Source organism: Bombina bombina, chromosome 6 (assembly GCF_027579735.1).
Source record: "Bombina bombina isolate aBomBom1 chromosome 6, aBomBom1.pri, whole genome shotgun sequence".
NCBI classification, from domain to species: Eukaryota; Metazoa; Chordata; class Amphibia; order Anura; family Bombinatoridae; genus Bombina; species Bombina bombina.
In genome coordinates this window covers 520,920,579-520,945,272 of record NC_069504.1, presented here as the reverse complement: position 1 = coordinate 520,945,272, position 24,694 = coordinate 520,920,579, and the positions used below count along the sequence as shown (strand labels likewise).

At 40.4% G+C, this 24,694-nt stretch overlaps 1 protein-coding gene across 1 annotated transcript in view; it reads right to left on the bottom strand.

The window, feature by feature from the left end:
- The window catches only part of HDGFL3 (HDGF like 3), a 180,566-nt gene that overhangs the window by 46,162 nt on the left and 109,710 nt on the right, over positions 1 to 24,694 (bottom strand). The window contains exons 3-5 of the mRNA XM_053717419.1: positions 18,489 to 18,627; positions 18,051 to 18,209; positions 12,612 to 12,755 (exon numbers count right to left, since the gene is read on the bottom strand). Of these exons, the coding sequence (XP_053573394.1) occupies positions 12,612 to 12,755; positions 18,051 to 18,209; positions 18,489 to 18,627 (442 nt within the window). The remainder of the gene's footprint in view (positions 1 to 12,611; positions 12,756 to 18,050; positions 18,210 to 18,488; positions 18,628 to 24,694) is intronic.

Here is a 24,694-nt window from a genome sequence, read left to right as displayed (position 1 = left end):
ACCCAGGGTAGATATAGGTCCCTCCACCTTAGGGACTGTTTGCCAAGAGTCCAGAACAGTGTCAGATATGGGATACATTTTCTTAAAATTAGGAGAAGGTGAGAACAGGATACCAGGTCTTTCCCATTCCCGTGTAATAAATTCTGAGATTCTCTTAGGAACCGGAAAAACATCAGAGTAAGCAGGCACCACTAAGTATTTGTCCATCTTACACAATTTCTCTGGTGGTACCACAATACAGTCATCCAGAGTCGCTAAAACCTCCCGAAGCAACAGACGGAGGTGTTCAAGCTTAAATCTAAAGGACATGACGTCCGAGTCCGTCTGAGGTAACACACTTCCCGAATCAGAAAGTTCCCCCTCAGACAGAAGTTGCCTGACCCCCAAATCAGATCCCTGTTAGGGTACATTGGAAATAGCCAACAAAGCATCAGAAGTTGCAGTATTCAAATTGACTTCTGTCCTGCTGTGTTTGCCCTGTAACACTGGCAACTTAGATAAAACCTCTGTAAGGGTAGATGACATAACTGCAGCCATATCCTGCAGAGTAAATGAAGTAGACGCGGTTGAAGAACCCGGCGTCGCTTGGGTGGGCGTTAAAGGTTGTGACGCTTGGGGAGAAAGTAGCGGCATACCCTGATTCTCATCAGACCGAGAAGCATCCTTAGGCACACTTTCCTTAAAGAAAATCCGCTCTTTACATTGTAAGGCCCTTTCAGTACATGAGGGACAAAAAGTAAGAGGGGGTTCCACAATGGCATCTAAACACACAGAACAAGTAGTTTCCTCAAGTTCAGACATGTTAAACAGACTAGCAATAATAGTCGTTCTTTACTTGAAATATTGAGCTCTGATGTCAAATTACATAGGCAAATTTTTTTAACTAAAAAGCGTATTGCGCCTTTAAATAATAAAAGCGCAACAATTTTTCTGTTATCTCCAAAACAACGTTTGCAGCAATAAAACTAATCCTTATGTGCCCAAAATAGTCTAACAATATTGCACCAATTTGCTTAGATATGTTATATATCAATTTAACTCGATTTTATTAGTTATAACAACTTTATATTGATTCAGGCCCCTGCACCTCGCCACAGCTCTGCTGTGGCGCCTACCTGCCCCCAGAACACTCTAAATCTGCTGCAGTAGCTCCTAAGCTTCTTCGTTAGGCAAAATAACATAGGCGCCACCGGAGCTCAGGACCTTGCTGTCTATCCAATCCGGATGATAATGCGCGGCTGAGCGCGCAAAATTAGGCCCTGTCCACCGTAGGCGTAACTCTAGCCTTACAGAGACCCGCACGAGTAGTTAGAAAAACAAACATGTCGGTTCTCAAAACAAAATATATACGCCATGTGCCCCTCTTACATACACAAGAAACAAACATGATGCTCAATTACAAAACGTAACTTTCATGAGAAAAAAACTGCACTCTCTCAGGACAGTTATCATTATATGACAAAGCAAGCCCTTAGCCAGCAACTGCATCTCCCAGCGTTTAGCCCACACTTAATATCCTAAATGAAGTCCTCAGACATATTTAGCAATCAACATAAAGGGAATTCCAGGTACACCATTTCCATACATATAGTGCATACTGATTACCCCTCCCCAGATAGGGAAAAATGTCAGCCTGTTTTGATGCATCAAGTCTCCCCAGAAACAAATGACTGAACATACCTCAATGCTGCTTGTAGCATGACATGGTTCTCCACACTGAAGATGTTTCTTTACACTACCTTCAACTGCTCTGTGGGAACCAGCATGGATCTTAGATAACTTTTGATAAGATCATCAACATCAGGGCAGAAAAATAAAATATCTCCACTCCTCTTGGGAAGTTATAGGGGGGTAGTTATCAACGTGTCTATTTTACCTGTCTTCGCCGGCCCAATACGCCCGCCTAAGCTCGCCTCACATCGCCGCCGCGGACCTGCAAAAATTCGCCTAAGTTATCAATAAAGCTGTCAAAAAGCCACGCACCAAGTACGGGGCGATGAGCAGCGGACTGTGAGAGTTATCACTCATCCGATCTCGCTGCTCTTCGGCTTTTTCCCAGCTTTATTGCTAGCCTGTCACTAAGCACTCACACTAAACTACACTGTTCTACCCCCTATACCGGCGCCCCCGGAGCCCCCCGCAACTAAATAAAGTTACTAACCCCTAAACCGCCACTCCTAGACCCCGCTGCAACTCTTATAAATGTATTAACCCCTAAACCGCCGCTCCTAGACCCCGCCGCAACTCTGATAAATGTATTAACCCCTAAACCGCCGCTCCCGGACACCGCTGCCACCTACATTATACCTAGTAACCCCTATCCTGCCCCCCCTATACCATCGCCCTCTATAATAAAGTTATAAACCCCTATCCTGCTGATCCCGCACCTCGCCGCAACTAAATAAATAGTTTAACCCCTAAACCGCCGCTCCCTGACCCCACCGCAACCTATATTAAATTTATTAACCCTTATCCTGCCCCCCCTACACTGTCGCCACCTATAATAAATGTATTAACCCCTATCCTGCCCCCCTACACCGTCGCCACCTATAATAAATTTATTAACCCCTATCCTGCCCCCCACTACACCGCCGCCACTGTAATAAAATGATTAACCCCTAAACCTAAGTCTAACACTAACCCTAACACCCCCCTAACTTAAATATTAATTAAATAAATCTAAATAATATTTCTATTATGAACTAAATTAATCCTATTTAAAACTAAATACTTACCTTTAAAATAAACCCTAATATAGCTACAATATAAATAATAATTATATTGTAGCTATTTTAGGATTTTTTTTTATTTTACAGGCAAATTTCAATTTATTTTAACTAGGTACAATAGCTATTAAATAGTTATTAACTATTTAATAGCTTACCTAGCTAAAATAAAGAGAAATTAACCTGTAAAATAAAAACTAACCTAAGTTACAATTACACCTAACACTACACTATACTTAAATAAATTATTCCTATTTAAAACTAAATACTTACCTGTAAAATAAACCCTAAGATAGCTACAATGTAATTATTAATTACATTGTAGCTATCTTAGAATTTATATTTATTTTACAGGTAACTTTGTATTTATTTTAGTTAGTTAGAATAGTTATTAAATAGTTATTAACTATTTAATAACTACCTAGCTAAAAGAAATACAAAATTACCTGTAAAATAAATCCTAACCTAAGTTACAATTAAACCTAACACTACACTATCATTAAATTAATTAAATAAATGAACTACAAATAACTACAATTAAATACAACTACATAAACTATCTAAAGCACAAAAAATATAAAAAGCTAAGTTACAAAAAATAAAAAAAATAAGTTACAAACATTTAAAAAATATTACAACAATTTTAAGCTACTTACACCTAATCTAAGCCCCCTAATAAAATAACAAACCCCCCAAAATAAAAAAATGCCCTACCCTATTCTAAATTAAAAAAGTTCAAAGCTCTTTTACCTTACCAGCCCTCAAAAGGGCCTTTTGCGGGGCATGCCCCAAAGAATTCAGCTCTTTTGCCTGTAAAAGAAAAATACAACCCCCCCCCCCAACATTAAAACCCACCACCCACATACCCCTAATCTAACCCAAACCCCCCTTAAAAACATAATTTATGCTTACCTGATAAATTCCTTTCTTCTGTTGTGTGATCAGTCCACGGGTCATCATTACTTCTGGGATATTAACTGCTCCCCTACAGGAAGTGCAAGAGGATTCACCCAGCAGAGTTGCTATATAGCTCCTCCCCTCTACGTCACCTCCAGTCATTCGACCAAAGACCAACGAGAAAGGAGAAACCAAGGGTGTAGTGGTGACTGAATTATAATTTAAAAAATATGCACCTGCCTTAAAAACAGGGCGGGCCGTGGACTGATCACACAACAGAAGAAAGGAATTTATCAGGTAAGCATAAATTATGTTTTCTTCTGTTATGTGTGATCAGTCCACGGGTCATCATTACTTCTGGGATACCAATACCAAAGCAAAAGTACACGGATGACGGGAGGGATAGGCAGGCTCATTATACAGAAGGAACCACTGCCTGAAGAACCTTTCTCCCAAAAATAGCCTCCGAAGAAGCAAAAGTGTCAAATTTGTAAAATTTGGAAAAAGTATGAAGCGAAGACCAAGTTGCAGCCTTGCAAATCTGTTCAACAGAGGCCTCATTCTTAAAGGCCCAAGTGGAAGCCACAGCTCTAGTGGAATGAGCTGTAATTCTTTCAGGAGGCTGCTGTCCAGCAGTCTCATAGGCTAAACGTATTAAGCTACGAAGCCAAAAAGAGAGAGAGGTAGCCGAAGCTTTTTGACCTCTCCTCTGTCCAGAATAAACGACAAACAGGGAAGAAGTTTGGCGAAAATCTTTAGTTGCCTGCAAGTAGAACTTGAGGGCACGAACTACATCCAGATTGTGTAGAAGACGTTCCTTCTTTGAAGAAGGATTTGGACACAAGGATGGAACAACAATCTCTTGATTGATATTCCTGTTAGTGACTACCTTAGGTAAGAACCCAGGTTTAGTACGCAGAACTACCTTGTCTGAGTGAAAGATCAGATAAGGAGAATCACAATGTAGGGCTGATAACTCAGAGACTCTTCGAGCCGAGGAAATAGCCATTAAAAATAGAACTTTCCAAGATAACAATTTTATATCAATGGAATGAAGGGGTTCAAACGGAACACCCTGTAAAACGTTAAGAACTAAGTTTAAACTCCATGGCGGAGCAACAGTTTTAAACACAGGCTTGATCCTAGTTAAAGCCTGACAAAAGGCTTGGATGTCTGAATTTTCTGACAGACGCCTGTGAAACAAGATGGACAGAGCTGAAATCTGTCCCTTTAATGAGCTAGCCGATAAACCCTTTTCTAAACCTTCTTGTAGAAAAGACAATATCCTTGGAATCCTAACCTTACTCCAGGAGTAATCTTTGGATTCACACCAGTATAGGTATTTACACCATATTTTATGGTAAATCTTTCTGGTAACAGGCTTCCTAGCCTGTATCAGGGTATCAATAACCGACTCAGAAAAACCACGTTTTGATAAAATCAAGCGTTCAATTTCCAAGCAGTCAGCTTCAGAGAAGTTAGACTTTGATGTTTGAATGGACCCTGAATCAGAAGGTCCTGTCTTAGAGGTAGAGACCAAGGCGGACAGGATGACATGTCCACTAGATCTGCATACCAAGTCCTGCGCGGCCATGCAGGCGCTATTAGAATCACTGATGCTTTCTCCTGTTTGATTTTGGCAATCAAACGAGGAAGCAGCGGGAAGGGTGGAAACACATAAGCCATCCTGAAGTTCCAAGGTGCTGTCAAAGCATCTATCAGAACCGCTCCCGGATCCCTGGATCTGGATCCGTAGCGAGGAAGTTTGGCGTTCTGGCGAGACGCCATGAGATCTATCTCTGGTTTGCCCCAACGTTGAAGTATTTGGGCAAAGACCTCCGGATGAAGTTCCCACTCCCCCGGATGAAGAGTCTGGCGACTCAAGAAATCCGCCTCCCAGTTCTCCACTCCCGGGATGTGGATTGCTGACAGATGGCAAGAGTGAGACTCTGCCCAGCGAATTATCTTTGATACTTCTATCATTGCTAGGGAGCTTCTTGTCCCTCCTTGATGGTTGATGTAAGCTACAGTCGTGATGTTGTCCGACTGAAACCTGATGAACCCCCGAGTCTTTAACTGGGGCCAAGCTAGAAGGGCATTGAGAACTGCTCTCAATTCCAGAATGTTTATTGGCAGGAGACTTTCCTCCTGACTCCATTGTCCCTGAGCCTTCAGAGAATTCCAGACAGCGCCCCAACCTAGAAGGCTGGCGTCTGTTGTTACAATTGTCCAGTCCGGCCTGCTGAACGGCATCCCCCTGGACAGATGTGGCCGAGAAAACCACCATAGAAGAGAGTTTCTGGTCTCTTGATCCAGATTCAGAGTGGGGGACAAATCTGAGTAATCCCCATTCCACTGACTCAGCATGCACAATTGCAGCGGTCTGAGATGTAGGCGTGCAAAGGGAACTATGTCCATTGCAGCTACCATTAAGCCGATCATCTCCATGCATTGAGCTACTGACGGGAGTTGAATGGAATGAAGGACACGGCATGCATTTAGAAGCTTTGTTAATCTGTCTTCTGTCAGATAAATCTTCATTTCTACAGAATCTATAAGAGTCCCCAAGAATGGAACTCTTGTGAGAGGAAAGAGAGAACTCTTCTTTTCGTTCACTTTCCATCCGTGCGACCTTAGAAATGCCAGAACTAACTCTGTATGAGACTTGGCAGTTTGAAAGCTTGAAGCTTGTATCAGAATGTCGTCTAGGTACGGAGCTACCGAAATTCCTCGCGGTCTTAGTACCGCCAGAAGGGCACCCAGAACCTTTGTAAAGATTCTTGGAGCCGTAGCCAATCCGAATGGAAGGGCTACAAACTGGTAATGCCTGTTTAAGAAGGCAAACCTTAGATACCGGTAATGATCTTTGTGAATCGGTATGTGAAGGTAAGCATCCTTTAAATCCACTGTGGTCATGTACTGACCCTCTTGGATCATGGGTAAGATTGTCCGAATAGTTTCCATTTTGAACGATGGAACTCTTAGGAATTTGTTTAGGATCTTTAAATCCAAGATTGGCCTGAAAGTTCCCTCTTTTTTGGGAACCACAAATAGGTTTGAGTAAAACCCTTGTCCTTGTTCCGACCGCGGAACCGGATGGATCACTCCCATTAATAATAGATCTTGTACACAGCGTAGAAACGCGTCTTTCTTTATTTGGTTTGTTGACAACCTTGACAGATGAAATCTCCCTCTTGGGGGAGAGGATTTGAAGTCTAGAAGGTATCCCTGAGATATGATCTCTAGCGCCCAGGGATCCTGGACATCTCTTGCCCAAGCCTGGGCGAAGAGAGAGAGTCTGCCCCCCACTAGATCCGGTCCCGGATCGGGGGCCCTCGGTTCATGCTGTCTTTGGGACAGCAGCAGGTTTACTGGCCTGCTTGCCCTTGTTCCAGGACTGATTAGGCTTCCAGCCTTGTCTGTAACGAGCAACAGCTCCTCCCTGTTTTGGTGCAGTGGAAGTTGGCGCTGCTCCTGCTTTGAAATTCCGAAAGGGACGAAAATTAGACAGTCTAGCCTTAGCTTTGGCTTTGTCTTGAGGTAGGGCGTGGCCCTTACCTCCTGTAATGTCAGCAATAATTTCTTTCAAACCGGGCCCAAATAAAGTTTGCCCCTTGAAAGGTATACTAAGTAATTTGGACTTAGAAGTTACATCAGCCGACCAGGATTTTAGCCACAGCGCTCTGCGTGCCTGAATGGCGAATCCTGAATTCTTAGCCGTAAGTTTGGTTAAATGTACTACGGCCTCCGAAATGAATGAATTAGCTAGTTTAAGGACTCTAAGCCTGTCCGTAATGTCGTCCAGCGTAGCTGAACTAAGGTTCTCTTCCAGAGACTCAATCCAAAATGCTGCCGCAGCCGTGATCGGCGCGATGCATGCAAGGGGTTGTAATATAAAACCTTGTTGAATAAACATTTTCTTAAGGTAACCCTCTAATTTTTTATCCATAGGATCTGAAAAAGCACAGCTATCCTCCACCGGGATAGTGGTACGCTTAGCTAAAGTAGAAACTGCTCCCTCCACCTTAGGGACCGTTTGCCATAAGTCCCGTGTGGTGGCGTCTATTGGAAACATCTTTCTAAATATTGGAGGGGGTGAGAACGGCACACCGGGTCTATCCCACTCCTTAGTAACAATTTCAGTTAATCTCTTAGGTATAGGAAAAACGTCAGTACTCGCCGGTACCGCAAAGTATTTATCCAACCTACACATTTTCTCTGGTATTGCAACAGCGTTACAATCGTTGAGAGCTGCTAAAACCTCCCCTAGTAATACACGGAGGTTTTCCAATTTAAATTTAAAATTCGAAATATCTGAATCCAATCTGTTTGGATCAGAACCGTCACCTACAGAATGAAGCTCTCCGTCCTCATGCTCTGCAAGCTGTGACGCAGTATCAGACATGGCCCTAGAATTATCAGCGCACTCTGTTCTCACCCCAGAGTGATCACGCTTGCCTCTTAGTTCTGGTAATTTAGCCAAAACTTCAGTCATAACAGTAGCCATATCTTGTAATGTTATCTGTAATGGCTGCCCAGATGTACTAGGCGCCATAATATCACGCACCTCCCGGGCGGGAGATGCAGGTACTGACACGTGAGGCGAGTTAGTCGGCATAACTCTCCCCTCGCTGTTTGGTGAAATTTGTTCAATTTGTACAGATTGGCTTTTATTTAAGGTAGCATCAATACAGTTAGTACATAAATTTCTATTGGGCTCCACCTTGGCATTGGAACAAATGACACAGGTATCTTCCTCTGAATCAGACATGTTTAACACACTAGCAATAAACATGCAACTCGGTTACAATTTTATTTAATAAAAACGTACTGTGCCTCAAGAAGCACTAAACGATTAAATGACAGTTGAAATAATGAACTGAAAAAACAGTTATAGCATTACTCTTAACAAACAACACAACTTTTTAGCAAAGGTTTGTTCCCATTAGTAAAATAACACTAATTAAATTTTAAACAACGTTTAAAATCACAGTCACTATATAAGTCTCACAGCTCTGCTGAGAGAATCTACCTCCCTTCAAAGAAGTTTGAAGACCCCTGAGTTCTGTTAGAGATGAACCGGATCATGCAGAAAAACTGACTGGAAATTTTTGATGCGTAGCAAAGAGCGCCAAAAACGGCCCCTCCCTCTCACACACAGCAGTGAGAGAGAAACGAAACTGTCATAATTAACACAAGCAAACTGCCAAGTGGAAAATAATGCCCAAATACTTATTCACTCAGTACCTCATTAATGCAAACGATTCTACATTCCAGCAAAAACGTTTAACATGAAAAATACCTAATAAAAGGTTTAATGTACTTTTACCGAGTAATTCCGGTGAAATACCATCCCCAGAATACTAAAGTGTAGAGTATACATACATGTTCATTATAACGGTATGGCAGGATTTTTTCATCAATTCCATTCAGAAAATAACAACTGCGACATACCTCAATGCAGATTCAACTGCCCGCTGTCCCCTGATCTGAAGCTTTTACCTCCCTCAGATGGCCGAGAAACAGCAATATGATCTTAACTACTCCGGTTAAAATCATAAGAAAAACTCTGGTAGATTCTTCTTCAAACTCTGCCAGAGAGGTAATAACACGCTCCGGTGCTATTGTAAAATAACAAACTTTTGATTGAAGTTCTAAAAACTAAGTATAATCACCATAGTCCTCTCACACCTCCTATCTAGTCTTTGGGTGCAAGAGAATGACTGGAGGTGACGTAGAGGGGAGGAGCTATATAGCAACTCTGCTGGGTGAATCCTCTTGCACTTCCTGTAGGGGAGCAGTTAATATCCCAGAAGTAATGATGACCCGTGGACTGATCACACATAACAGAAGAAATAACCTAACACTAATCCCCTGAAGATCATCCTACCTTGAGTCGTCTTCACTCAGCCGAGCAGCGATGGAACCGAAGAGGAGACCCGGAGCGGCAGAAGTTATCCTCCAAGTGGCGCTGAAGAAATCTTCCATCCGATGAAGTGATCCTCCAAGCGGCGCTGAAGAAGTCTTCCATCCGGGCAATGTCATCTTCCAAGAGGCGCTGAAGAAGTCTTCTATCCGGGCGATGTCATCTTCCAAGCGGGGTCTTCAATCTTCATCCCGCCGACGCGGAACATCCTTCTTTACCGACGGACTACCGACGAATGAAGGCTCCTTTAAGAGACGTCATCCAAGATGGCGTCCCTTCTGTTCCGATCAGCCAATCGGATTGAACTTGAATCAGATTTTTCCTACCTTAATTCCGATTGGCTGATAGAATCCTATCAGCCAATCGGAAATGAAGGGACACATCTTGGATGACGTCCCTTAAAGGAGCCTTCATTCGTCGGTAGTCCGTCAGTAAAGAAGGATGTTCCGCGTCGGCGGGATGAAGATTGAAGACCCCGCTTGGAAGATGACATCGCCCGGATAGAAGACTTCTTCAGCGCCTCTTGTATTTAATTGTAGTTATTTGTAGTTAATTTATTTAATTAATTTAATGATAGTGTAGTGTTAGGTTTAATTGTAACTTAGGTTAGGATTTATTTTACAGGTAATTTTGTATTTCTTTTAGCTAGGTAGTTATTAAATAGTTAATAACTATTTAATAACTATTCTAACTAGCTAAAATAAATACAAAGTTACCTGTAAAATAAATATAAATCCTAAAATAGCTACAATGTAATTATTAATTACATTGTAGCTATCTTAGGGTTTATTTTACAGGTAAGTATTTAGTTTTAAATAGGAATAATTTATTAAAGTATAGTGTAGTGTTAGGTGTAATTGTAACTTAGGTTAGTTTTTATTTTACAGGTAAATTTCTCTTTATTTTAGCTAGGTAAGCTATTAAATAGTTAATAACTATTTAATAGCTATTGTACCTAGTTAAAATAAATTGAAAGATGCCTGTAAAATAAAAATAAATCCTAAGATAGCTACAATATAATTATTATTTATATTGTAGCTATATTAGGGTTTATTTTAAATGTATTTAGTTTTAAATAGGATTAATTTAGTTCATAATAGAAATATTATTTAGATTTATTTAATTAATATTTAAGTTAGGGGGTGTTAGGGTTAGTGTTAGACTTAGGTTTAGGGGTTAATAAATTTATTACAGTGGCGGCGGTGTGGGGGGGGGCAGGATAGGGGTTAATAAATGTATTATAGGTGGCGACGGTGTAGGGGGGGCAGATTAGGGGTTAATAAATTTAATATAGGTTGCGGCAGGGTCCGGCGGTTTAGGGGTTAAACTATTTATTTAGTTGCGGCGAGGTGCAGGATCGGCAGGATAGGGGTTAATAACTTTATTATAGAGGGCGGCGGTATAGGGGGGGCAGGATAGGGGTTACTAGGTATAATGTAGGTGGCAGCGGTGTCCGGGAGCGGCGGTTTAGAGGTTAATACATTTATTATAGTTGCGGTGGGCTCCGGGAGCGGCGGTTTAGGGGTTAATATGTATAGAGTAGCTTGCGGTGGGCTCCGGGAGCGGCGGTTTAGGGGTTAATACATATATTATAGTTGCGGTGGGCTCCGGGAGCGGCGGTTTAGGGGTTAATATGTATAGAGTAGCTTGCGGTGGGCTCCGGGAGCGGCGGTTTAGGGGGTAATAACTTTATTTAGTTACGGCGGTGTAGGGGGGACAGATTAGGGGTGTTTAGACTCGGGGTACATGTTAGGTGCAGACATCTCCCATAGGAATCAATGGGATGTCGGGCAGCAGCGAACCATTACAAAGTGCATTTTATACATCAGTTTCGTGATCATATAAAAAAATCACACCTTTAGTTGGTTAAATGTACAGTATAGTACCGGAAAGAGGAGGTGAAAGAAAGTATTGTTAAAAGGACATAAATTCAAACATTTTCTTTCATGATTCAGATAGAGCATACAATTTAAAAAAAAACTTTCCAATTTACTTCTAGTATCGATTGTTTTCATTCTATTGGTATCCTTTGTTGACATGCAGGAAAGTAAGCTCAGGAGCCTGCACATGTTTGCAGTACTATATGGCAGCAGTTTTGTAAGAATGTTATACATTAGCCATACCACTAGATGGCAGCACTTTTTCCTGTCATGTAGTGTTTCAGACATGTGCACGCTTTCCTATTTACATATCTCTTCAACAAAGAAAAACATATGCACAAAGCAACTTTGATAATAAAAGAAATATGGAAACTTTTTAAAATTGAATGCTCTGTCTGAATTCTGAATGAAAAATTTTGGGTTTTGTGTCCCTTTATAAATTCTTATTTATACAATCTAATTCCTTTCAAAATGCGAGAAAATATATATAAAAAATCACTAACTTCTGGTGAGTCTAGAAATATTTTGTCAGGGACTTATTAACTGTTAACAAGTTTTATGCAATGCTGGCGTCTCATGTTTTACCTGCATGTGAATGAGCGTTATTGTGAGGAGAATTGATGCAGAACACAATTAAAGACCACTGCAAGGACCACACATAATGCATCCTATACACCACCATTTCCACAGGTGCAATACAATATAACTCTTGATTTATTAACTAAAAATTCACTATTTTTGTTTCTTCCTTTTAAAGGGACAGTAATGTCAAAATTAAACTTAAATCGATTGAATAGAACATGACATTTTAAACAACTTAACAATTTACTTCTATTATCAATTTTGATTAGTTCTCTTGGTATCCTTTGTTAAAGAGTAATCCTAGCTGAGCTCAGGAGCATTCTTGCAACATTGTTTATAGCATTGTTATACATAGTTAAAAACACTGCTGCCATAGACTGCTATGGACATGTGTACGCTCCTAAGCTCCTACAAGCCTACCTAGGTTTAGTCTTTAACAAAGATTCCTTGATCAAAAAAGCAAATTTGATAATAGAAGTCATTTGGAAAGTTGTTTAAAATTGGATGTTCAATGTGAATCATGAAAGTTTAATTTTGACTTGATTGTCCCTTAAAAAGAGTGAAAAAAGAGAAGACAGGTAAAGGTAATGATGTTCATACCCCCGTGCTGCTTTTCTGCACCTCTGAAGCATTTCTTGTATCATCGTCTGCATCTCCAGCCTCTGAACCACTCTTATTCTCTTCATCTTTGCTGTCTTTATCCCCTTCATCTACCGACGATTTCCGAGACAGCTTGGAAGATTTCTGAAATTATTATAACAGATATAGGTGAGTCTTTTACAAATAAATAAAATTCCTTAAAATTAACCCAGTTCACTCCTAGTTTGTGAGGCAATATAATGAGTAAAATAACTGATAATTTATTTTGCATAAACTCACAGTAGAATTCTGGTACTAAGAGGGTTAGGAAGAGCTAGGATATAGGTTGGTACAGTGGTGAAGGAACAATGGTTTAGGGCAAAGATGTTTCACTTTTTCTTTAATGAGAGGCTGAAATGTTTCAAATAACTATCTATGAACAAATTATAGAAGAAAAAAAATACAAAATGTATTGCTGTTTGGGAGTGCTTTTCTATGATGAGATTTATGAACTATACTTTATTTACAGCTATACAATTTGCTGTATTAAAAATAACTTATGCATCAGATTGACACTCCCAGGCCCTGATGAACGAAAATCCTGCGATGAGGTGATATATTCCAAAAGGAACTGCCGCAATGTTGAGCAATGTGGAAAAATATTCCAAGCTGCTGACATCATTGTTTAAAGGCAGCATCACAGAAAGGTATTTTACTATACATCCCAATGGGTGGTGCAGTCTAAATAGTCCAACCAGCATTGCTGCCGACATTGTCAGTGTATAGTAAAGTATCCCTTTGAAATCTAGCACCGATCCTAATAAATATACTTATTAACTCGGACTCCTAAACCGCCACAAGCCCAGCGTAATCACCACTAGTCCACTTAACCCCTACACCGCCACAAGCCAACCACAATCACCACTACTCTACTTAACTCCTAAACCACCACAAACCCACCGCAATTACCACTACTCTACTTAACCCCTAAACCACCACACACAAAAAAACATTACCAAAAAAAAAAAAAAAAATACCAAAAAAAAATACCCCAAACAGGCAGGCCCAAAGGACTATCCTAAAACTAAAATCCCCTTAAAAAAAAGCCCATCTCAAAATAAAAGAGAAGGACATTTGTAGGATATTGCCCTAAAGCACTGGTTTTCAAACCTGGCCAGGTTTTCAGGATTACTTTTGATGAGAGCAGGTAAAATAACCATGTTTACTTATCAGCTGATTGTTTACCGATAGCCTTAAAATGTGGCCTGAGGACAGTTTTGAAAACCAGTGCCCTTAAAGTGATTACAGTTATTTTACTTTAAAAAAATAAATAAATTATTATTATAAAAACCCTACCCTAAAAAATCCTTGGTCTAAAAAAAAAAGATTGCCCTGAGAAGGGCATATTTTAGGGCATTGCCTTAAAGTGATTAAGTTATTTTAGCCATAAAAAAAGCCCTATTCTAAAAAAAATTCTATCTAAAGGGTAATCCCTTTAGGACAATGCCCTTATAAAGGCATTATTTGAAGTGCTCCTACACATGAACCATTTTTGGTATCAGTAAATGCACTGTCTGTGCTGTGTAGGAACACTTTAAATATGCCCCCCCCCTGCCCACTGAGGGTGCCAACAAGTGATGATGTTGGAGGAGTTGAGAAAAAGCAACGATCCCTATTATTTCAAATGGGAGACACAATGCCACTCGCTGACACTTTGTGGGTTCGCCCCTTTTATTTTAATATATTGACAGATCGTCAGAATGCGAGCCTTGCGAACCCAAGCAGGCAGTTTCTCGTTGGTCTGTCAATGTTTTCAATATCGGGCCCTCAGACATACTTATTCTAAATGCTTTCCAATTATTGACCACTAGAGGGAGTTTTTATGGTGGGTTTTTTATGTACAGATGTATATTGTAATATTTGCTGTGATTTTGGATATCTGTGCATTTGCTTTAATTAGATAATCTGTATACCATGATCCTTTTTTACTAAGTGATGTAAGAGTCGTTGCTGGCTAGGATGCTCTGATTTAACTTTCTTTTAATATATACATAAATAAATATATATTCATGTAATTTACACTAGTCCAAAAGTCCCAGGCAAGTAGGAAATTGCAATGGACAAGTAAATAAAAAAAGCGTGGATTAGTAACTTTTTCCTTCTAGACTAGTAATATTTAGCCCCTGATTAGTAACCCATAGTGCTATACACACACACATTCTGTAACAATGTGCCTGCACATAAGCCACAATCCTATTGTTACTCAAAGAAACAGATTGACTGTAACATCCTATAAACAAGGGCAAAAAAGCCAACAGCAAAACTAGAAGTACACTGCTCTGCAAATGGTAAGTGTTACAGACATAGGGCTAGATTTATCAACGCTGAGGCATACGCCTCAGCTCGCCTGTGGCGGGGCAAAATTACCCCCAGGTAATTAACATTGCACACGAGCGGAATTTTGCGCACAGCCAATCACTGTCAATCTCCTCGGTCGGACTCGACCGAGGAGATTGAATTTCACCACAATAGAGGTTGCGAAGATGTTAGGGAAGCAGCGGTCTGGTGACCGCTGCTTGATAAATCACAGGGAGCAAGTTCTTGAGAGAACTTGCAGCCGTAGAGGCTTGATAAATCGAGCCCATAATGTGAGCTCACAGCACAGTGCTTCACTGTATGCAACAAAATATCTCCATGTCATGCACAGTGTGTAATATGAGTAAGCAAGGGCCAGGTGAAACCACCAGAGGGCAGTATTATGGCCCTCAGTCCTTAGGCTACAGCTGTAGTCTATGGGGGTCACTCTGGCAGAGATTAGAAAAATGACTCTTCTTGTATCAAATATGTATTGACTGAGAATAGGACAGAAGTAATAAAACAGGAGACAAAAGGTTACAAAAAGTAACAAATCGTTACAACATACAAACAAGGTTACATTCCAAAGCATCACTTCAGTGAAACAAAAAGCTAAGCTTGAGAGAGCAAAATATACCAAAAAGGAGCTACCGGAACAAACATGGCTGGAAAAGAAACTGGAAAGGGATGTTTAGCAATGGCAAACAATGGCAAGAATCCTTCACATCTATGTAGTCATAAAAAGTGTTTTCATATAATCCATCTTGATTCAGTGGTTTTCGTGTTAGGAGTTAAAGGGACAGTACACTGTAAAATTGTTTTTATATTAATGTATTTTCAATGACTTGTTATACCAGCTGCAGAGTACAAAATATTATGAGAAATTGCATTTTTCGGTTTATTTGTGTATATGAAGTAGCTGTTTTTGTGCTTTTAAACCACAGCCTATTACGATGGGTTGAGTTTCAGGTAATATCATGCCTCATTATGTTATCACTTTCTGTATACACACACATTCTTCCTTATCTTATAATTGTATGGAAAACCAAAGCTCAATACTTAAAGAGAACAATGGAAAATTAACATTTTATAACTTAACTCTACTGCACCCCACTGGGAGTGTAATTTCTTCTGCTGGCTGTCTTTACTTAGGCTATTCAATAGCTTATACTCTAGTATTCAAACTTTTTACTATAGGTATGGATACCACAGGCTAAATCAGCTATTTCAAATGCCAAAATAGGGGTCAAGGAGCTAATTGTAAACAATTTAATCGCCAGCAGGTAAAATGGATCATTGGGAACCATTTAAAAGGGAGACATTTTTGGGTGAACTGTCCCTTTAAGTCACCTTATATGCAGTAGCAGGTATTGTGGTGATTGCAGATTTGCATGCAACAAAGGCAAATGCAGGAGTCCTACCATACAGTGCCAGTGATCCTCATACACACCATGTTGAAGTGGTGGATTTTAACATAAGCAAATATGCTTCTGGTATGTGATCTGTAGAAATTCCCCTTGAACACAGCTATACGTTACAGAAAACAACATCAAAGAAGACAATGTGACGAGTGTTACAGGACAGTGCATCACTCTACTAATGCTAGAACTAGCTGACAGCCTTAAAGGGACAGTCTATTTCAAAATTGTTATTGTTTTAAAAAAATAATAATCCCTTTATTACCCATTCACCAGTTTTGCATAGCCAACACTGTTATCTGTTATATTAATATACCTTTTACCTCTGTGATTGCCTTGTATCTAACCCTTTTGTGACAGCCCTCTGATCACATGACATTTAAAAAAAAAAAAATCTTTTATTGAGATTCTTAAGGTACATTCAGCATAGTAAATAGACTTGACCAGCAATTCACTTGCATATTTGACATTGTCACACTACAACTCTACATGTGAATTTTTTAGTCAAACCATCAAGATATAAACAATATTTGTACATCATCAGGTCAATTACATTGATAATCTCCAGGTTTTGTCCTTTACAGTTCAATAAGAGCATATTAAACAATGGTTAATGCAATGGTTACTTGTGAACCAACTGATATAGGAAGTATAACTCCTGAACATGTGATAACCATAATAATGAAACAGCGCAATACATAATAGAATGAAATACTAAAGCTGAAATGTAACAAAGTAAAAAGGTACATTGCCTCATTTATGACTGCTTGAGTCCTTGAGGTACACATCATCTTCAGAAGATTCTGCTCTCTCTCGCACCGCTCAGCCCCAACAAAAAAAAAGAAAGGGGGAAAGGGAGAGGGGGGAGTCTCAGCTCTACCAGCGGAGACTATCTCCCAATCAGGCTCACAAACTCAGCCTAAATCTATACAAGGTCCCTGCTCATCGTTAGCACAATGTTATCTATATGGCTCATATGAACTAGCACTCACCTGTTGTGAAAAGCTAATAAAAAAGCATGTGATAAGAAGCTGTCGTTAGAGGCTTTTAAACAGGCAGAAATTTAGAGGTTTAAATGTTATAAAGTATATTAATATGACAATGTTGGTTGTGCAAAGCTGGGGAATGGGTAGTAAAGGCGTTATCTATCTATTTAAACAATAATAATTCTGGTGTAGACTGTCCCTTTAACAATATGGGGATAAGGAAAGAGAAGTAGTTGAAAAAAGCAGGAAAGTAATTTGCATACTCGACAGACAACAATAGTCCTTAACTATTACATAAGCAAACATAGCGCTATCAGCCTATGCACAGTGTACGCATTAACTATTAATAAAGTTTCACTACGGCTCAACAGAATGTTACAATTAAATAGCATAGGTCTTATGTCCACTGTGACAATAACAGATGTACGCTCTGTTTAAAAAAAAAAATAATAAAGACATTTAATAATAACTAATACTTTACACAGGTAAATGAAAAGTTACATTTTAAAATGTCAAAATTCAAAATGTTTATTCATGCCATGGACTAAAAGCTTATGTCATTTGTAAATGTAATATGTATATATACACAAATAATCTGATGGTGCCTTTAAGCAAAATAGCAAGCTCTTGCTATAAAATTGCATTTCATACATTTGCAAAATTTAAAAAAAATTGAAAACTACAGGGAAATGTATAATAACCTTAGAAGCGTATGACTTCTTTCGCTTAGAACCTGCTTTCTCATTCTTTCTTTTGCCTTTTCCATCTTCTTCCACTTGGTCTCCCTCTTCTTCGCTGCTGCCATCCGCTGCGTTTCCTCCTTCCCCCTCGGTTTCTGAAGAGCTTTGTTGCTGAATCGCCTTGTACAAATTAAACAAGTCAACTCTTAAAGTTTCTAACTGTAAAAAAAATCTGGGGCTGGCATCATGAGCTCTTGCAAAGGTCGGTAACATATTTTTTATGACAAACAACTGTAGCTGTGACATAAAAAATCAATACAAAAGGCTAATTCTTAAGCTAAAGTAGTATATGTCTTGTAAGAACTGACGTATAACAAACACTTGAGAATATTACATTAGGATGTCAACAGATAATTATGGTATTAAAAAAAAACACAGACTATTAGTAATGTTAATTACCTGGTAACCTGTAAATTTGACACCTGGATTATTTTCTATTTCCCATAAACCTTCATTAAATCCTTTTCGTTTGTTTGATTTCCCAAATTTGTCTTTATATTCCTTGTATGGAAAAAGGTCTTTGGGGCCCAAGAATGCTCTGTATTAAATCAGAGAAAAACATTTCAAGCTTTCCACAATATCTATAAGCATATTTTTTTTTTTAAATAAATGTTGAGATTTTAATTTATTTTCCCCCTAGAAAGTACAATAATATATAATGTTTTATAGGGACACATAATCCATAATGTTGTGTTTGGAGTTCTGGGATATTTTTAAAGAAGCATTCAAATTGGTATACTTTATACTAACTAATTTAATACAAACCGAAGCCTGGCTTTTTGTACTAAACAAGGAATTAATCGCGTAACTAAAGCAATGTAACAACATATAAAAGCAAACTAGTGAAACATTATGGCACATGCTACAGATATAATAAGAATGTTGGTATATACTACAGCATTACAAAAAACAATTTTGTTGGTATAGCTTAATCTCTAATTAAACCCATAAAGGAGGATACAGAGAGAATTGTAAAAAAAATAAAACATTTTTAGGTCTATTATGGCAAAACACTCTTGTCCAGCTACTGAAAAAACATAATTTATGCTTACCTGATAAATTTATTTCTCTTGTAGTGTAGTCAGTCCACGGGTCATCCATTACTTATGGAATATATCTCTTCCTAACAGGAAGCTGCAAGAGGATCACCCAAGCAGAGCTGCTATATAGCTCCTCCCCTCACATGTCATATTCAGTCATTCGACCAAAGCAGACGAGAAAGGAGAAACCATAGGGTGCAGTGGTGACTGGAGTTTAATTAAAATTTAGATCTGCCTTAAAGACAGGGCGGGCCGTGGACTGACTACACTACAAGAGAAATAAATTTATCAGGTAAGCATAAATTATGTTTTCTCTTGTTAAGTGTAGTCAGTCCACGGGTCATCCATTACTTATGGAATACCAATACCAAAGCTAAAGTACACGGATGAAGCGAGGGACAAGGCAGGAACATTAAACAGAAGGAACCACTGCCTGAAGTACCTTTCTCCCAAAAATAGCCTCCGAAGAAGCAAAAGTGTCAAATTTGTAAAATTTTGAAAAGGTGTGAAGCGAAGACCAAGTCGCAGCCTTGCAAATCTGTTCAACAGAGGCCTCATTTTTAAAGGCCCAGGTGGAAGCCACAGCTCTAGTAGAATGAGCTGTAATCCTTTCAGGAGGCTGCTGTCCAGCAGTCTCATAGGCTAAACGTATCATGCTACGAAGCCAAAAAGAGAGAGAGGTAGCCGAAGCCTTTTGACCTCTTCTCTGTCCAGAGTAAACGACAAACAGGGAAGAAGTTTGACGAAAATCTTTAGTTGCCTGCAAATAGAACTTCAGGGCACGGACTACGTCCAGATTATGCAAAAGTCGTTCCTTCTTTGAAGAAGGGTTAGGACACAGTGATGGAACAACAATCTCTTGATTGATATTCCTGTTAGTAATTACCTTAGGTAAGAACCCAGGTTTAGTACGCAGAACTACCTTGTCTGAATGAAAAATCAGATGAGGAGAATCACAATGTAAGGCAGATAACTCAGAGACTCTTCGAGCCGAGGAAATAGCCATCAAAAACAAAACCTTCCAGGATAACAGCTTGATATCAATGGAATGAAGGGGTTCAAATGGAACGCCTTGAAGAACATTAAGAACTAAGTTTAAGCTCCACGGTGGAGCAACAGTCTTAAACACAGGCTTAATCCTAGTTAAAGCCTGACAAAAAGCCTGAACGTCTGGAACTTCAGCCAGACGTTTGTGTAGAAGAATAGACAGAGCAGAAATCTGTCCCTTTAACGAACTAGCAGATAAGCCCTTTTCTAAATCCTCTTGTAGAAAGGACAATATCCTACGAATCCTAACCTTACTCCATGAGTAACTCTTGGATTCGCACCAATATAAATATTTACGCCATATCTTATGGTAAATTTTTCTGGTAACAGGCTTCCTAGCCTGTATTAAGGTATCAATAACCGACTCCGAGAAGCCACGCTTTGATAGAATCAAGTGTTCAATCTCCATGCAGTCAGCCTCAGAGAAATTAGATTTGGATGGTTGAAAGGACCCTGAATTAGAAGGTCCTGTCTCAGAGGCAGAGACCACGGTGGACAGGACGACATGTCCACTAGGTCTGCATACCAGGTCCTGCGTGGCCACGCAGGCGCTATCAGAATCACCGAAGCTCTCTCCTGTTTGATCTTGGCAATCAAACGAGGAAGCATCGGGAATGGTGGAAACACATAAGCCATGTTGAAGACCCAAGGGGCTGTCAGAGCATCTATCAGCACTGCTCCCGGGTCCCTGGACCTGGATCCGTAACAAGGAAGCTTGGCATTCTGGCGAGAAACCATGAGATCCAGATCTGGTTTGCCCCAACGATGAATCAGTTGAGCAAAGACCTCCGGATGAAGTTCCCACTCCCCCGGTTGAAAAGTCTGGCGACTTAGAAAATCCGCCTCCCAGTTCTCCACGCCTGGGATGTAAATCGCTGACAGGTGGCAAGAGTGAGACTCTGCCCAGCGAATTATCTTTGAGACTTCCAACATCGCTAGGGAACTTCTGGTTCCCCCTTGATGGTTGATGTAAGCCACAGTCGTGATGTTGTCCGACTGAAATCTGATGAACCTCAGAGTTGCTAACTGAGGCCAAGCTAGGAGAGCATTGAATATTGCTCTTAATTCGAGAATATTTATTGGGAGGAGTTTCTCCTCCTGAGTCCATAATCCCTGAGCTTTCAGGGAGTTCCAGACTGCGCCCCAGCCTAGAAGGCTGGCGTCTGTTGTTACAATCGTCCAATCTGGCCTGCGAAAGGTCATCCCCTTGGACAGATGTGGCCGAGAAAGCCACCATAGAAGAGAATCTCTGGTCTCTTGATCAAGATTTAGTAGGGGGGACAAATCTGAGTAATCCCCTTTCCACTGACTTAGCATGCACAATTGCAGCGGTCTGAGATGCAGGCGCGCAAATGGTACTATGTCCATTGCCGCTACCATTAAGCCGATTACTTCCATGCACTGAGCTATTGACGGGTGTGGAATGGAATGAAGGACACGGCAAGCATTTAGAAGTTTTGATAACCTGGCCTCTGTCAGGTAAATTTTCATCTCTACAGAATCTATAAGAGTCCCTAGAAAGGGAACTCTTGCAAGTGGTAATAGAGAACTCTTTTCCACGTTCACCTTCCACCCATGCGACCTCAGAAATGCCAGAACTATCTCTGTATGAGACTTGGCAGTTTGAAAACTTGACGCTTGTATCAGAATGTCGTCTAGGTACGGAGTCACCGCTATGCCTCGCGGTCTTAGTACCACCAGAAGTGAGCCCAGAACTTTTGTAAAGATTCTTGGAGCCGTAGCTAATCCGAAGGGAAGAGCTACAAACTGGTAATGCCTGTCTAGGAAAGCAAATCTTAGGTACCGATAATGATCCTTGTGAATCGGTATGTGAAGGTAGGCATCCTTTAAGTCCACTGTGGTCATGTACTGACCCTCTTGGATCATGGGAAGGATGGTTCGAATAGTTTCCATTTTGAATGATGGAACTCTTAGAAATTTGTTTAGGATTTTTAAGTCCAAGATTGGTCTGAAGGTTCCCTCTTTCTTGGGAACCACAAATAGATTTGAATAAAATCCCTGCCCATGTTCCGTCCGCGGAACTGGGTGGATCACTCCCATTAGTAAGAGGTCTTGTACACAGCGTAGAAATGCCTCTTTCTTTACTTGGTTTGCTGATAACCTTGAAAGATGAAATCTCCCTCGTGGAGGAGAAGTTTTGAAGTCCAGGAGATATCCCTGAGATATGATCTCCAACGCCCAGGGATCCTGGACATCTCTTGCCCAAGCCTGGGCGAAGAGAGAAAGTCTGCCCCCCACTAGATCCGTTTCCGGATAGGGGGCCCTCTCTTCATGCTGTCTTGGGGGCAGCAGCAGGTTTCTTGGCCTGCTTGCCCTTGTTCCAGGACTGGTTAACTTTCCAGCCCTGCCTGTAACGAGCAAAAGCTCCTTCCTGTTTTGGAGCGGAGGAAGTTGATGCTGCTCCTGCCTTGAAGTTATGAAAGGCACGAAAATTAGACTGTTTGGCCTTTGATTTGGCCCTGTCCTGAGGTAGAGCATGGCCCTTACCTCCCGTAATGTCAGCTATAATTTCTTTCAAGCCGAGCCCGAATAAGGTCTGCCCTTTGAAAGGAATACTAAGCAATTTAGATTTAGAAGTCACGTCAGCTGACCAGGATTTAAGCCATAGCGCTCTGCGCGCTTGGATGGCGAATCCGGAGTTCTTAGCCGTAAGTTTGGTTAAATGTACAACGGCATCAGAAACAAATGCGTTAGCTAGCTTAAGTGCTTTAAGCTTGTTCATAATTTCATCCAATGGAGCTGTGCGAATGGCCTCTTCCAGAGACTCAAACCAGAATGCCGCCGCAGCAGTGACAGGCGCAATGCATGCAAGGGGCTGTAAGATAAAACCTTGTTGAACAAACATTTTCTTAAGGTAACCCTCTAATTTCTTATCCATTGGATCTGAAAAGGCACAACTATCCTCCACCGGGATAGTGGTACGCTTAGCTAAAGTAGAAACTGCTCCCTCCACCTTAGGGACCGTCTGCCATAAGTCTCGTGTGGTGGCGTCTATAGGAAACATTTTCCTAAATATGGGGGGAGGGGAAAAAGGCACACCAGGTCTATCCCACTCCTTGCTAATAATCTCTGTAAGCCTTTTAGGTATAGGAAACACGTCAGTACACACCGGTACCGCATAGTATCTATCCAACCTACATAATTTTTCTGGAATTGCAACCGTGTTACAATCATTCAGAGCCGATAATACCTCCCCTAGCAATATGCGGAGGTTCTCAAGCTTAAATTTAAAATTAGAAATCTCTGAATCCAGTCTCCCTGGATCAGATCCGTCACCCACAGAATGAAGCTCTCCGTCTTCACGTTCTGCAAACTGTGACGCAGTATCTGACATGGCTCTCACCTCATCCGCGCGCTCTGTCCTTAACCCAGAGCTATCGCACTTGCCTCTTAATTCTGGCAATTTAGATAATACTTCTGTCATAACAGTAGCCATATCTTGCAAAGTGATTTGTAAGGGCCTCCCTGATGTACTTGGCGCCACAAAATCACGCACCTCCTAAGCGGGAGGCGAAGGTACTGACACGTGAGGAGAGTTAGTCGGCATAACTTCCCCCTCGTTGTCTGGTGATAATTTCTTTACATGTAAAGATTGACTTTTATTTAAAGTAGCATCAATGCAATTAGTACACAAATTTCTATTGGGCTCCACATTGGCCTTTAAACATAGTGAACAAAGAGATTCATCTGTGTCAGACATGTTTAAACAGACTCGCAATGAGACTAGCAAGCTTGGAAATACTTTTCTAAATAAATTTACAAGCAATATAAAAAACGCTACTGTGCCTTTAAGAAGCACAAAAAGCTGTCACAGTTGAAATAACAATGAACCAAAATAGTTATAGCAACCAATTTTTCACAGTAAATGTATTAAGTTAGCAAAGGATTGCACCCACCAGCAAATGGATGATTAACCCCTTAATACCCAAAAACGGATAACAATTTAATAATTAACGTTTTTCTCACAGTCAAAACACACTGTCACAGGTCTGCTGTGACTGATTACCTCCCTCAAAATGAATTTTGAAGACCCCTGAGCTCTCTAGAGACGATCTGGATCATGGAGGATGAAGTAGACAGATTGTGACTGAATTTTTACATATGACATGTGAGGGGAGGAGCTATATAGCAGCTCTGCTTGGGTGATCCTCTTGCAGCTTCCTGTTAGGAAGAGATATATTCCATAAGTAATGGATGACCCGTGGACTGACTACACTTAACAAGAGAAATGAGGTTCTCAATATCATACTCCTTAAAGCTAAACCCTATATCATTATATAAAATGTGTAAAAAAATATATGTATATAGTGTGTGTATAAAGCTTTGGCATTCTAAATTCTTTCAAAATCTTCTGAAATTCAGAGGAAGTGACATTGTAAGCTCAGGCAGTCTCCATCTGTAATTGTCTATAACTGCTCCATCTGAGATTGTGCCTGTTATTTGGCCAGTGTTGAAAAACTCATTGTTTGATTTTCTTTAGACCGCTGCTCCATAACT